The following is a 16,354-nucleotide window of genomic DNA, read 5'->3' on the forward strand; positions in this document are numbered from 1 at the left end:
AGATGGACACTGCTAACGCTGCATCCGAACATTACAGGTTTGTTCTTCCTACTCCTTCGTATTAACTTACATTTATCTACATTCAGAGCTAGCTGCCATTCATCACACCAAGTAGAACTTTTTTGTAAGTCATCTTGTTTCATTCTATAGTGTTTCGACCACGACAACTTACCTTACACACTGTATCATCAGCAAACAACTGTAAATTGCTCCCCACCCTGTCCGCCACATCACTTATGTGTATAGAAAATAATAATGGTCCTATCACACTACCCTGGGGCACTCCTGACGGTACCCTTGTCTCTGATGAACACTCTCTGTCGAGGACTTCATATTTGGGTTCTATTACTTAAGAACACAAACATTAACCAGCTACATGAATATTTTCTATCGTATCATGCTCTTATAGATGTTGGTGTGTAGCACTTAAGTTATGTTGTTTTTGCGACAATTACGTGCTGGGACATATAATCTGACTGTGGAGTTAAATAATGGACACAACACACAAAAGGTTTTCTATAAAATTTATTTCTTATTAGTTTACAAAAATGAAAGCACAAACAAATTCTGAAAGAATATTCTGTCCCAGTCATCCAGCTACCTTTTGTAATTCACTGCACAAAATACTGTAACAAATTGTCTTTGGCCCTGCTCATGCGCCCAAATCTAGTACGGAAGTATGCTTCACGCTTCAGACTTTAACAACAGCTTTCCCTAGGTTCTCTCCTTCCAGCATGCCAACAAAGGCTTTGGGAGTGTTCTGGAAGCCATCGGTAACAGTCTCGTGGTACTTGATTTTCCCCTCCCTGATCCACTGCATCAGCTGTCCGATGCCCTCTCCCCAGCGGTCGTGCCATCGCATGTACATGAATCCCTCCATGCGGAGCTGCTTGAATATGGCTGCGTGCTGGATGATGGTAGCCTTCGGGAGATTAGACTCGTTGTATCCAGATATCGCGCCGCACACGGAGATGCGACCGTACTCTCGCATGCTGTTGATGATTGCGCTGCTCATCTCGCCGCCCACGTTGTCGAAGTACACGTCGACGCCGTCAGGTGCCGCCTGCTTCAGCGCCTCTGTGACGTCATTCGTCTTGTAGTTAAATGCGTGATGGAATCCCAACTCCTCTTTCAGCCACTTCACCTGCGGAAGAGAGGCCAGTTATATCGCTACAAGAGGACGTTTTCACATTGTGTAAATAAGTTACAGCTAATTACTATAATGACATCCACTCCTGATTCGGCTGGCTGGCTCTGAGCACTATGGGACTCAACTGCTGAGGTCATTAGTCCTCTAGAACTTAGAACTAGTTAATCCTAACTAACCTAAGGACATCACAAACATCCATGCCCGAGGCAGGATTCGAACCTGCGACCGTAGCGGTCTTGCGGTTCCAGACTGCAGCGCCTTTAACAGCACGGCCACTTCGGCCGGCTCCTGATTCGGTTTTTCACTCGTTTTCCCAAATCATTCCAGATGAACGACACAATTTTTGCTACAAATAGGTCATAATTAGCACTTCTCCTCTGCAGCTTTAATAGATATCTGATTATGGTGGCATATGTTTATCATACAATAATTTTTGCCTTGCCTTTCATTTTTGCTGGAATGGTAAAACTGCGTTGTTTAGTGTCTTATTATTTCAACTACGTTCTTCCTTCATTAACTTCTGAATAGATTAGTTTTTGGAGGGGGTCCACCTTCACAAACACCCAGTTTTACCTTTTCTCCTGTTTACCACATATGTTTCGCTGAATATTGAGAATCATCAGTGGGCCTTTATTTTATTTCTATTAAACAGGAAAAATTGCTCTTTACTATGTACTTGTAAACATATAAATTTGGGTTTTGAAGACAGTATTTACTATTTATATGCAGTGGTTTTCCTGGGTTTTTATGTTTTTTTTATTGCACTTGTTTTCTTTCGCGGCTTGTCTTTTGCCACCAGATAGATCTTAATGTGGAAAAGTTATTTACTTCGAAATTTTACGCCTGGGATGTTATGGTCGACCTAACATTAACTAATTCTATTTGGAAGATTTGTGTGCGTGCATGCATGTATGTGTGTGTGTGTGTGTGTGTGTGTGTGTGTGTGTGTTTGTGTGTGTGAATGGGTGTGGGTTTTATCTATTTACTTACTTTTTTATCTAATTATTTATTTTATTTTCATTTATTTCTATGTATTTTCTTTAAAAAGATGTGTGTGTAAGGGAAAGGGGGGGGGGGAGGGGGAGCTTATAGGTCGGTGTTGTCCGATAGTTCTTTGAGGGCGGGGAACACACTTCCATTATAGAGAGCTCTGTATACATGTATTATTTGTTTGTAAACGAACACAGACAGAAGAGCTTCAACCTCAAGATGACAACTTCTGGATTTGTTACTCGACGCTCTATTCAATAGCTAACAACAGATTCCGGTACATCCTTGTAACTAACCACTTTTGTTTATATTACCCCCAAAAATTTTGTATAGGTGGCGATGAGATCAGATCATTAATGTGGAAAAAATGTTGCGTCGCTGCATGCTTCCCCGTTCTGTATTACGTTTCTATTCTGTATATTTTTGTCGATATTTTAATTTCAAAGAAAGACAGTAATAAACATAAGATCTCCCGTTTACAGTAGACGTTTGCAGTGCAAGAACACACAGACACAGCAGAAGTACGAGTACTGTGACATAAGTCAAGCCTGCAATGAGTACGTACAATGAACTGTCTGTCGGGGTTTTGAAACAACCACAGAGTGTAATTTTTCTGAATTTACTTACGTAATTATTGTTAATGAAACATAACTAGTCATTTTTTTCTACTGTCCTTAGCGGATCAGTGTTACACTGTGGCCTTGAAACAATGGTAATGCGCCAAGACTCGACCAGATAGTACGTGGTTAGAATATTCGTGAAGAATGAGATTTCAAGCTTTAAAATTAGCTGTTGTGCTTGAGAGACTGAGTGAAAACGGTTTATGGTTCATCAGTACAGTACGGAGTGAAGACACGTGAGTACTGCTCATCAACATCTATCCTTGAGACGTCTCCAGAGAAGAGTGGAGGCTGTGAACGCACGCCCAGTTTCATTCTCTTTTTCTTATTTTTCATATGTATATTCAGCGATAGTAATACAAATACGACACTTCATCTCTCAAGCTCTCTTTATACCGGCCAACCAAACAGTATGCTTTCGTACGAGTGACACATCATACAATTTTTTGAAAATAGCCAACATAATCTCGTTGAATGGAGGTGCGACCTTAAACATCTGATCAAAAGCATCCAGATACCTATTAATGGACATTAATATGGGAGGTGTCCACACTTCGCCTTTATGACAGCTTGAAACCTCCTAGGGACACTTTTAGTGAGGTGTGTATTTGTGAAGAAACGCCATCCCATTCTTCCTCAAGAACCGAAACGAAAGAAGATTGATTGATTGATTTTAACAGGAGAGCTAAAACAGCTTAGGTCTAACCCGCCACTGCCCGCACCGAAACTAGGTTTATCGTGCGGTATCGCTCCCTGTCTATCTAGTAAAGCCAACCAGTGCCCTTAAATAGTGCAAAGAGTCCCTCTACCAGTTTTTTGTTAGACACAATTTCTTCAAGTCTAGTTGTCCCGAAGATTCTGTATCTTTTACTCTCCAATGCCATGCATTCAAAGATTAGGTGTGATGCAGTTTCTTCACCCTCATCACAGATCCTTCATTTAGGGTCCTCTTCCATTATACCCATTGTGTGTAGGTGTTTTTTGAAGTTCCCATGGCCGGTCATCAGTCCAGTCATGAGTTTGATCTCTTTCCTGTTCAATCCCAGGATTACAGAGCTTCTTTTAAAACATGGCTTGGGCATCATTACCTTACCATGTTTTTGTTTATGGACCATGGTCCAATATCCTACATGCTGTTTCCTAAGCCAGTTCAGTAGTTCTAATTTGATCATAGCCTTGATGATTGTCAAGACAGGTTCCGGTCCAATAAATGGAGTTGTTGCCCCCATCCTACCCAATCTATCGGCTTGTTCATTGCCACAGATCCCTGAGTGGCCAGGGACCCACACTAGGTTCACCCTATTGCTTCCCCCTAGCTCCACGAGAGCCCTGTGGCAATCTGCAACAATCTTAGATCTTGTTGCAGGAGCTGCCAATGATTTCAGGGCTGCCTGGCTGTCTGAATAGATGTAGATGCTACGGTCATTGTAGCACCTACTCATATTCTCCTCCTCACATGCCCTAATTGCAGTAATTTCGGCTTGGAATACAGAGGCCAGCTTCCCTAGAGACATGCTGCTCTCCAGTCTTGGTTGAACCCCGTACAACCCTGCCCCGACGCCTTGATCTGTTTTCGACCCATCGGTGAACCAAACAGTGTCCCTCGTACGGTGTCGAACTGTTTTCTTCCACTGCTCCCTACTTCCAATTATTATATTGTAAGGCTTGTCGAAGCAGTTCGGAGTTATTATATAGTCGGCGGGCATTTCCCTCGCCATACCTATATTTACCTCACTCACTACGTTAGTGTGTGATTCTGGATATCTGAATGAGACCCAGTTTTGGCCATTTTTAAGTCTGTATGCCCCAGCTGCTGCCTCCATCTTAACCCAAAGGTGAAGTGGAGGCATATCCAGCATGGCTTCCATTCCAGCGGTTGGTGTGCTGCTAATTTCGCCCGTTATGGCCTCTCCCAGATGTTATTCAATTTGTATATTGAGCAAGCAGTAAAGGAAACAAAAGAAAAAATCGGAGTAGGTATTAAAATCCATGGAGAAGAAATAAAAACTTTAAGGTTCGCCGATGACATTGTAATTCTGTCAGAGACAGCAAAGGACTTGGAAGAGCAGTTGAACGGAATGGACAGTGTCTTGAAGGGAGAATATAAGATGAACATCAACAAAAGCAAAACGAGGATAATGGAATGTAGTCGAATTAAGTCGGGCGATGCTGAGGGAATTAGATTAGGAAATGAGACACTTAAAGTAGTGAAGGAGTTTTTCTATTTGGGGAGCAAAGCAACTGATGATGGTCGAAGTAGAGATGATATAAAATGTAGACTGGCAATGGCAAGGAAAGCGTTTCTGAAGAAGAGAAATTTGTTAACATCGAGTATAGATTTAAATGTCAGGAAGTTGTTTCTGAAAGTATTTGTATGGAGTGTAGCCATGTATGGAAGTGAAACATGGACGATAAATAGTTTGGACAAGATAATAATAGAAGCTTTCGAAATGTTGTGCTACAGGAGAATGATGAAGATTAGATGGGTAGATCACATAACTAATGAGGAGGTATTGAACAGAATTGGGGAGAAGAGGAGTTTGTGGCACAACTTGACTAGAAGACGGGATCGGTTGGTAGGACATGTTCTGAGGCATCGAGGGATCACCAATTTAGTATTGGAGGGTAGCGTGGAGGGTAAAAATCGTAGAGGGAGACCAAGAGATGAATATACTAAGCAGATTCAGAAGGATGTAGGCTGCAGTAGGTACTGGGAGATGAAGAAGCTTGCACAGGATAGAGTAGCATGGAGAGCTGCATAAAACCAGTCTCAGGACTGAAGACCACAACAACAACAACATGGTTCATATACATGAGTATTTTCTTCTTAACAAATAACATGGACCACAACAACAACATGGCTAAGCAGGTCAATCTCTGCACCTTAGCAAGCTCTTTAGCAGCAACCCGCTGTTCTACCTTCTTTCACCCCACTATGGCCCCATATGAAATCCTAGGTCTAACCACTGTGGTGTATTTCCAGTGCATACCCCTGGGGCTTAGGCCCCAGTTTTTGCCACAAGTCCTCCTAGTAACGAAAGAAGATAGTGAAGTTGGACACTGGGATCTGGTGCGAAGTCGACGTCCTAACGGTGATTCACTAAGCTCAGATAGGGGCTCTGGGTAGGCTAGTCAATTTTAAGAACGTTATGGTACACAAACCATGGACGCTGCTTTGTGGCAGAGTGTAGTGTCACGCTGATACAACATTCATCGTCTCCAAACTGTACCTCTACTGTACACAGTATGCAATATTGCAGAATGTGTTCGTATCCTTCCGCATTTAGTGTTTTCTTAAACCCAATAAGGGGACCACTCCATAACCATGACAAACACCCCAGTAGCATAAAATCACTTCCTCCGCATTTTACTGCTCACAGGAACGTTCTCCAGGCATCCAGCAAACCGGAAACTTCCCACGGAATTGTCACAAGGTATAGTGTGATTCATTAGTCCAAATCATCAGTTTCATCCACTATCCAGTGATGTTGTTGTTTACAGCTCTCCAAGCGTCACTTTGTACTGACTGCAGAAACGTGTGGCCTATAAGCAGCTGCTCGATCACTGTACCCCATGTTTGTTAACTACCTGTGCACAACCAATGTGCTGGCCGTACTGCTGGTAGCACTTTGGAACTGACGAGTGAAATCTATCGCTGATTTCACGCGATTTTTATAACCACATTCCGCAATATTCGATGGTACCTGTCTCTCAGTGTGTGAGCCCTGTCTGGTCTCGGTTTACTGTGGCTGTTCCATCGCTTTTAGACTTCAAATTCGAAGTAACAGAGCTCTCCCGACTGATAAATCCTGCTGTCGCTCTCTCCCCACTTCCTTTTATACTGGCACGTCTGCCTCTAGCGACTGTTAGTCGTCAATTTCCCATTACATAGAGGTGTCCGAATACTTTTGACCAGGTAATGCACATGTCTCTATCTACACTTTGTACGAGGGTTGCCAGACATTAATGCACCGCATTTTTTTTCTTCAATAATTCTTTATTGGACATAATGAGAATTACACGCACGAAAGAATGGTGTTTTATCTACATACCCAATTTTTTCACGTAATCTCCATCCCGTTCTATGGTCTTCCTCCAGCGCAAAACGTCCTGTCGGTACCAGTTCTTGTCCTGGTGACGGAGCCAGTGCTTCCCTGTGTGAATCACCTCCTCATTGTCCTCAAAGTGTCTTCCACGAATGGCATCTTTTATTGGCCCAAGCAAGTGTTAAGCCCGAGGGGGTAGGTCAGGGCTGTAGGGTTGATGGAGTATCACTGTCCAACCCTGTTCTGCGATGCGTTCAGCAGTCCTCATACTTGTGTGAGGCCGAGCGTTATCGTGTTGCAGCAAAACATTTGCTGGATTGTTGTGGCGCCTAAGTCGCCGGAAGCACGTCTTCAGTTTTGTTAATGTGTTGACATATGCTCCTGAATTAATGGTACCGCCTCTTGGTATCATATCAATGAGAATCACACCTTAACAGCCCCAGAACACGATGATCATGATCTTACTGGCGGAAGCAGGTGCTTCGAATTTTTTCTTCTGCGGGGAAAGAGAACGGCGCCATTCCATCGACGGTCGTTTTGTTTTGGGCTCAAGATGGTGAACCCAGGTTTCATCACCTGTCACAATCTGGGACAATAAGGCCTCCCCCTCAGCTTCAAAACGATGCAGCAAATCAAGACAAATGTTTTTTTCTGTGCGATTTGTGATCCACCGTTAGACACCGCATGACCCATCTTGCACACGCTTTTGAATATCCAAAAATGCGGATAATTGCATCCCCACTTCCTTTGCTGATTGACAGATGCAGCGCCAACTACCGAGTCGTAATGCGTCTGTCCTCGTGAAGCCGCCCGGTGTGGCCGAGCGGTTCTAGGCGCTTCAGTCTGGAACCACGCGACTGCTACGGTCGCAGGTTCGAATCCTGCCTCGGGCATGGATGTGTGTGGTGTCCTTAGGTTAGTTAGGTTTAAGTAGTTCTAGGTTCTAGGGGACTGATGACCTCAGATTTTGAGTCCCATAGTGGTCAGAGCCATTTGAACCATTTGTCCATTTGTCCTCGTGAATGACAACATCAGCTCGCTGCAACATGTCAGGTGTGACAGCCGTGGATGGTCTCCCCGACCGCTGCAAATCGTCGAGCTCCACCGAACCACCTTCTGATGACCTCACCCTCCGTGCCCAGCTAATAACTGTACTCCTGTCGACAGCAGATGCTGCATAGACTTTGCACAAATGTTTGTGAATATTCCCCACTGTTTCTCCTCTACAGTGAGAAATTCAATGGCGGCACGTTGCTTGTAACGTGTGTCACCCTCAGACGCCACTTTGAAATGCAGCTACGCTATCCGTCGGAAGAGACAGATACTTGGCGCGCTCACTCAGGAGACTTCAAATAATACATACGTAACGTTTCCCATTCGTAGCATTGTTTTCAGCTGAGATAAAAATGGGATGCATTACTTTCTGGGCAGCCTTCCTATGTCTGAAGAATGTAAGGATTTTGAGGAAAACTCAGCAGTACTTACGAACAAGTGTCACTGATCTGATGAGATTATGCTGCACTGACCTCACCTGCATCTGTTGTGTACATAGTTCCACGTAGTCAGCGCATACACAACTTTCCCACTAGAGCGCACCCCGCTAAGCACAACAGCGCAGGCGCAGCGCTCGTCCATCTCCGCACTACGAGATGGCGCTGCCATAGAGACAGACCAAATTCTGCTTCCGCAGATCTGTGTATTAATATGTAACGCAGCCAATGAGATTGCTGCTAAAGTAGAACTTTTTCTCCTCGCGGATCACACTCGCGCAGTGATACACGAATGCGCGTGGTGTTATAACGAGTGTACAGACCTCCGATTAGTCAGTTTGCATTTGTCTGCACCAATCTGCACCAGTCTGCATTAGTCTGTACCAGTCTACATTTGTCTGTACCAGTCTATAGTCAAGTTTCAGTCTGCGCCTAATAAGATTACCATATTCCTGTACATAGCCATGAAGATAAATGTATACACACTTTTGTCAAGTATCACCGTAAATCTGCTACTCTAAGCGTGCAAGTGGCATTTCTATCGTCCGACCTAACGGCAGAAGATAAACACGCCACGATAAGACCACGAGACATATTGCTGACACTCAACTACTTCGTTAGAGCGACATGTCAAATAATCTGATGGTGTGTGTACTGAAGGTCTTACAGTACGCACACCACAGTGTCATAGGTGCAGGAATCGCAAATGGAAGCGGTGTCTTACCTTAGCGTCTGATCCTGCGAAGCCAATTACTTTGCACCCCTTGAGGCGCGCTATCTGCCCGACTATGGACCCCACAGCACCTGCTGCCCCACTGACTACGGCGACCTCTCCCTCCTTAGGCTTGCAGATCTCCAGCAGTCCAAAGTAGGCCGTGATTCCGGGCATGCCCAGCACCCCCAGAGAGAGGGAGAGGGGCAGCTCCCCCAGGTCTGGCACCAGCATGACCGGCGACATGAAGTAGGGCGCATCCGGCCCCACGTCGGCCACGGTGCGGTCGCGCCACCCCCAGTAGCCGACCACGTACCGCCCCACTGGGAAGCCCGCCGCACGGCTCTCCACGATGCGGGCCACCTGTGGGCAGAGATTAACACACTTCTCTTTGTGATTTCTGTTAATTGCAATAACTGGTATTTTTAGTAGTGTTTTGTTACGGTTTTGCGAATTCACAACCTGTATCCCTCCACAATGGAAGTGAAACGTGGAGTGGACGATAAATAGTTTAGACAAGAAGAGAATAGAAGATTTCGAAATGTGGTGCTACAGAAGAATGCTGAAGATTAGATGGGTAGATCACATAACTAATGAGGAGGTATTGAATAGAATTGGGGAGAAGATGAGTTTGTGGCACAACTTGACTAGAAGAAGGGATCGGTTGGCAGGACATGTTCTGAGGCATCAAGGCATCACCAATTTAGTATTGGAGGGTAGCGTGGAGGGTAAATATCGTAGAGTGACACCAAGAGATGAATACACTAAGCAGATTCAGGAGGATGTAGGTTGCAGTAGGTACTGGGAGACGAAGAAGCTTGCACACGATAGAGTAGCATGGTGAGCTGCATCAAACCAGTCTCAGGACTGAAGACCAAAACACATCCCTCCACAATCCACCAACATTAAAATATTTCTGTTGCTATCGTCTGACCTATTACATTGTGATTAGTAACTTGTAAGGACTAACAGTCACTGACAAGTGCGTTGCTAACTGGTATACCTAGCCAGGTGGATTGTAACAACGTGACGGAAGCCATATGTTCTCGCTTGTAAAGGCGATTACTTGTTTAGACCTAACGTTAGCGTTTTCGATAACCGACGAGACAAAATGTTAGGTGATATGATATTGTTAATACTCGTATTTAGAACCATTCATCCTCAGTTGTTGCTGACAGGCTAGAGTGTGATATTAGAACTCCACAAAATCTTGGTTGTAATGACAGACTGAGACAGACTGATCTCTAGTGTAGCCTGATGTTTGGATTAGGTTGGAAGGCGATAGTTTGCTTGTGAATTGGCGGAGCTAACGAATGAAAATGGCAAATAAAAGTTGTGGTAAAAGATTGACCTACAGTGTAGCCTGATGTTTACGTTCACCCAATTTGCTACGTTTATCGCACTTTTCATAAAAAATCTAAAACTGCAAGGTAAAGTCAGAAAACGTTTCTCAGATAATGGACAGGACTACTACATAACTTTTACTCCACGATAAACAAAAATTACTTGAGAACTGGACACGACTGTGCACAGAGAAAATTTTGCCCCAACGAAACAGTCTATAGCAAGTATGGATTAAATGTATTCTTCCTCAGGCTTTCAATTTTTTAGTATTGAAACAAGTGTGAATATATTAATGGTGGATGTTGAGAATAACACAATTTGCCATGCACTACAGTTCGAGTTTGTGTTTAGAATACGTGGACCACTTCTTCGACCATAGACAGTTTATACATCGATAGCCTGAGACACAAGACTCTCAGAACGAAGTACGAACGTCGGTCAACAGATGGCGTATGACGTTGAAAGTTATAATGCCTCTTTTAGTAGAATAACCTTGCTTTTAGTTGTTACTTGTGACTTATATAATAACCTGTGAGTTTCATGATAGTGTGGATGCTATAAAAGAGGTGGCACGCAGTCTGAATGTAACTGAAATCACAGCCAAATGCTGATAATTTGTTACTGTCTTAGGCGTGACTTATTGATCATTTTATATGTTCCGGACATTGTATCAGCTTTACTAGCGATCTTGGCGTTTGAAAGTTTCTTCAGAGTTCTCAATCACTTGTTGATTTCTTGCCACCCAAGTTCTCTACAAAGCGCTCGAGAAAGATCTACTGCAGACTGCATAACAGAAAGGAATTACAGCGTGAGAATTATTGAACTATATGAAAAAACGTAATTTAGTTACAAACTACAGCGTGCACACACCTTATTCAACATTTAAACGTTACTACATATATTCGGATATAGGTTATGACATGTTCGATAAGACTGCCTTCATTGGCGTTGATGCGGCACAGACGAATAGCGAAATTCTGCATGACCTACTGAAGTGTCGGAACATTGATCTTGTCGATGGCCTCTGGAATAGCTGTTTTCAGCTCAGCAATAGTTTTGGGGTTATTGCTATACACCTTGTCTTTAATATAGCCCCACAAAAAGGAATCGCATGTATTCAGATCCCGAGAATATGGCGGCCAATCGAGGCTCATGCCAGTGGCCCCTATACATCCCAAAGGCAGAATGCGGTCCCCAAACTGCTCCTCGAGGACGTCAAACACTCTCCTTCTTCGATGGGATCGAGCTCTGTCTTGCATGACCCACATCTTGTCTAAATCAGGGTCACTTTGGGTAATGGGGACGAAATCATCTCCAAAACCTTCACGTACTGTTCGGTAGTCACCTTGGCATCAAGGAATATCGCACAGTCAACTGTTGAGGGTGAAGAAACTTCTCGATCGCGCATTGTGGATTCTCGGTTCCCCAAATGCGCCAATGTTCCTTATTGACGAACCCATCCAAATGAAAGTGCGCTTCTTCGCTAAACCAAACCATGCATCTGAGTACTAATTCCCACCGTGCCCTGCGGCCAACCGTACAGTTTGAACGTGCTAACGCAAACCGTTCAGAAGTAATGACGATTTCATTTCATACAGTTCAATAGTTATCACACAGTGCTTTCCATCGATTTACATTCGTAATATTAACGTCACACTGTAGTGTATGGTAAAATATAGTCTGCCAACACAGTAATATTTAATGATATGCTGTTTCGGGGTCTTCATTCCAAAGACTGATTTGATGCGTCTGTATCTGTTAGACCTTCTGATTAACTCTCATCATCTCTGCATACCTAATGCAAGCTTTGTCCGCATGAAACTCCATAGCCGAACACTGGCCGCCCTCTACAATTTGTAGCAACACACTTCTCCGAATTACCAAACTGACTATTGCTTGATGCCTCATGATCCAATCTTACAGTTAAGTTTTGCTCATGCACTTTTTTCTGCTCAACACGATTCAGTTTCTCTTCATCAGTTATCCAGTCTACTCATCTAATGTTAAGCATTCTCCGTAAGATCCGACATTATTCTATTCATGTCTGCTCTGTTTATTCTACACGAATCGATTACAGATAAGGTTACTACAATCCAGCAAATACTGTCGTGGAAGACATTCTGACTTTCAAATTTGTGCACGGTATTAACGTTTTTCTTGCTTTGCTTGAGGCTTACCCGACGGATTAGTAGGAAAGGTTGTCGGAAGAGAGGTCGACTGTCGTTGTGAAATAGGCACAATGTTTCATTGACGCAGCTGATCGACATCTGCAGGTGCGTCGAACTCACTGCTGAGTTATGACAGTGATAACATTCATTATTCAGCAATGTATTAGTCGCACCTGAAGATGTCATTCGGTTGCGTTTGATGAAATATTGTCGAAATTCACAACGACATTCGACCTCACAGCCGACAACTGTTTCCACTCCCTATTTCTTATTTTTAGAAAAGATTTCATTGCTACTGCTAGTATGCATTTTATATTCTCGTTACTTCTGCCATCGTAAGTTATTTTGCTGTCCAAATAGTAAAAGTCATCTATTACTTCTAGTATCTTGTTTCATAATCTAATTCCCTCATCATCGCCTGGTTTAATTCCACTACACTTCGTTACCTTTGCTTTGCTATTGTTGATATTCATCTTACAACTTCTTTTGAAGACACTATCCATTTGTTCAAATAATCTTCCAAGTTTTTTGCACTGTTTGGTAGAACTGCAATGCTGTCAAGAGAACTGACGCGTTTTTTATTTGTTCTGCTTCAACTTTAATTTGCTTTCCGAATTTCTCCTGAGTTTCCTTCATTGCTTGTTCAGTGTACTGACTGTAATATGATGGAGAGGCAGTTACTGATTTCCTTTTCGTATTCTTCTTGGCAGCTGCAGTCTGGTTACTGTGCAATCTAAATACATTATCCTCCCCGTGTTTTATTTTCGATAACTTTTTAATTCCAAAGAGTGTATCCCAGTCAACAATGTCATTGTTTTTTTCTAAATATAGAAATGCTATAAATATTGTTTTGCCGTTTTTGAATCTATCTGCCCAGATAAATTTTCTCGTATGATCCTACATTTCTCCAGAACCCAAAAATATCCCCCCCCCCCCCCCCAGGTCATTGATACCTGTCGTTCCATTCGTCTTCAGGTGAATTAGTGATCTAACAATGCTTTTTATACGTAGATATCACATCAATTAATACTCTTCTGCGTTTGCACAAGCGGCTGAAAGCTGTAGTGTAAGTTAGAAGAAACTAAACCTTGAACCGAAGGGCTGCTGTACTCTTATCAACTGCTATGTATTCAAAAGAGTGATATGATTCTGTTGACAACACGTCTTCTAGGAAAATGCAAGATGTCGGTTCAGAGAAATTAAATTTTTCTTGTTACATAAAGCTTATGAAATATGTCGATGGACAAGGAGTGATTGAACTAGTGTCAGTTAGTCACAGCGATTGGTATTACATAAAGTAACTGTTGACTTAAGGTCGTATAACACACTTGCCAGTTGTCAACAATATCAAGAATAACATAAATACAAGTCAGACTATTCCTATTTTTCTAAACACACGGAATTTGGATATTTCTTATAGACCATAAACATGTGTAAATGTCGAATTAATGTGTGTGATAAGTAGCAGTTCACAACAAGATGACTTTTACAGTAAAACAGTAATGGCAACTTTCTTATACAGTGAGACTGATGGTTTACTTAACGACATATGAATTGATCGTGTACTGTTGTAGGGAAGAGAGTCATGGATCCTTAAAAACGAGATAAAAGCAAACCACAAGCATCAGAAATGAGATTTTTTTTAGGGAAGTGAGAGTTGTTCCCAGTGAAGACCGCATAAGAAATGAAGTTGTTAGGAACGAACTAAATATTTATAACGCTAATGAAAAGACTGAACAAAATAAAACTGTATGCTAACATCACCAACAAAGAATGAGTGGCCACGCTGTACCAGCCAAGAGGAAGAAGGGACGTACGATGGCCCAGAAAGAGGTGGCAGTAAAAGGTGAAGCCGGAAGAGGCACAAACGACTCAGCCTTGAAGGACAGAAGAAGGAGAAGATAAAATTGATCGTAACTAAAGGACCACGGCAAAAATCGCATTCAGTTAACGATAGATTTATGTCTATCATTTTATGATCAAGTAAATAAAAAAAGGCGTACACCAACAAACTAATTATTCATAATGTTATCATTTGAGATTAATACCAACTCACAAAGCAGTTTCAGTATCGATCTGATTACTTCAGCTTTGTTACTTATTAGAAATAAGCATGTGATAATATTATTCTCATTCATCATCGCCTGTAAGCAACTTAAATCTGCCACGGTTCGCGCCGCTGCCCCCGTCGAAGGTTCGAGTCCTTCCTCGGGCATGGGTGTTTGTGTTTGTCCTTAGCGTAGGTTAGGTTAAGTTAGATTAAGTAGTTTGTAAGCCTAGGGACCGATGGCCTCAGAAATTTGGTCGCGTAGGAGCTTACCACAAATTTCCAAACTTAAATCAAGTAATAAAAAAAAAAAAAAAAAAAAAAAAATTAAATACGAGTGTCTGTCAAAACGCCTGAAAAGGCTTTTATCTTTCAAAAAATTGAACTCGTTCATGTACGACATTTTTTGCAAAGTTTTATCATCTGTCATTACCCAAAAGTAAATTGATTCATTGACTTCAGCACAGCAAATCGTTTTTATTTTATTTTTGCATCGGTGGTGAACAGAAACAGGGGGTGCCAATGGAAAGTCAGTGATGTTATTTGTGAGCGTGTGTGTGTGGACTTGTGTTCTTCAATATGGCGTACCTGTAATAATTTTGTCATTCGCAATGGTGTTCTTCTGTCAGGACAGTAATTAGTGCGAGTTAATTAGAATTGGTTAGCAACGGAGGCATATGACAGCAACTTCACCTGCGAGCCGATCATGGTGTTGCCGACGTGGTGCATGTTCTTGTACGCCCTCTGGTAGGGATCGACGCTGATGTAGACTGCCTCGGCGAGTATCTGGCCATCGCGGAGAGCCGGCAGGTCCTCCTCCTCGATGCGGAAGTCTTGGAGCCGCGGCTCTCCCTGGAACACGCGGGCGATCACAATCTTGCGCGCCTTCACCATGGCTGCCGGTGTCCTACTGCAAGCGCGGTCGCTGCACGCCGCTTATATAACGCGGCCGCGCCGCGAGGCCTTGGCGCGTTGTCATCGCTATCTGTATTGGGTCCCAGATGGAAGGTCGTCAGACTCACGGTGCTGAATCACTGTGGGTCTGAGAGGCGATGAGATGCAAATTCCACCACTGTCTTGCAATTTAACATCCGTTTGTTGTGTAAATTAATAGCTAGTTCTCTCTACAAATGTACGAGGTGCATTCAAGTTCTAAGGCCTCCGATTTGTTTTCTAATTAACTATTCACCGGAAATCGATAAAACTGGCGTTACTTCTCGACGTAATCGCCCTACAGACGTACATATTTTTCACAACGCTGACGCCATGATTCCATGGCAGCGGCGAAGGCTTCTTTAGGAGTCTGTTTTGACTACTGGAAAATCGCTGAGGCAATGGCAGCACGGCTGGTGAATGTGCGGCCACGGAGAGTGTCTTTCATTGTTGGAAAAAGCCAAAAGTCACTAGGAGCCAGGTCAGGTGAGTAGGGAGCATGAGACATCACTTCAAAGTTGTTATCACGAAGAAACTGTTGCGTAACGTTAGCTCGATGTGCGGGTGCGTTGTCTCGGTGAAACAGCACACGCGCATCCCTTCCTGGACGTTTTTGTTGCAGTGCAGGAAGGAATTTGTTCTTCAAAACATTTTCGTAGGATGCACCTATTACCGTAGTGCCCTTTGGAACGCAATGGGTAAGGATTATGCCCTCGCTGTCCCAGAACATGGACACCATCATTTTTTCAGCACTGGCGGTTACCCGAAATTTTTTTGGTGGCGGTGAATCTGTGTGCTTCCATTGAGCTGACTGGCGCTTTGTTTCTGGATTGAAAAATGGCATCCACGTCTCA

The 16,354-nt window shown here is 43.2% G+C and overlaps 1 protein-coding gene across 1 annotated transcript; it reads right to left on the bottom strand.

Moving 5' to 3' along the window:
- Positions 1-545: 545 nt before the first annotated feature.
- On the bottom strand, positions 546-15,463 carry LOC124622339 (prostaglandin reductase 1-like). The gene is made up of 3 exons (XM_047148017.1): positions 15,261-15,463; positions 9,021-9,371; positions 546-1,144 (listed from the first exon to the last, which is right to left on the bottom strand). The coding sequence occupies exons 1-3, from the start codon at positions 15,459-15,461 to the stop codon at positions 692-694; spliced, it is 1,005 nt and encodes a 334-aa protein (XP_047003973.1). The 5' UTR covers positions 15,462-15,463; the 3' UTR covers positions 546-691.
- Positions 15,464-16,354: the final 891 nt, after the last annotated feature.

The sequence above is a fragment of the Schistocerca americana genome, chromosome 7 (assembly GCF_021461395.2).
Source record: "Schistocerca americana isolate TAMUIC-IGC-003095 chromosome 7, iqSchAmer2.1, whole genome shotgun sequence".
NCBI classification, from domain to species: domain Eukaryota; kingdom Metazoa; phylum Arthropoda; class Insecta; order Orthoptera; family Acrididae; genus Schistocerca; species Schistocerca americana.

Excerpts from the sequence above, each read along its gene's own strand:
- LOC124622339 (XM_047148017.1), bottom strand. The coding sequence starts at position 15,461 with ATGGTGAAGGCGCGCAAGATTGTGATCGCCCGCGTGTTCCAGGGAGAG. Across the intron at positions 9,372-15,260 it reads ACACCATGATCGGCTCGCAG|GTGGCCCGCATCGTGGAGAG; the intron begins GTGAAGTTGCTG and ends CTCTGCCCACAG. Across the intron at positions 1,145-9,020 it reads TCGCAGGATCAGACGCTAAG|GTGAAGTGGCTGAAAGAGGA; the intron begins GTAAGACACCGC and ends TCTCTTCCGCAG.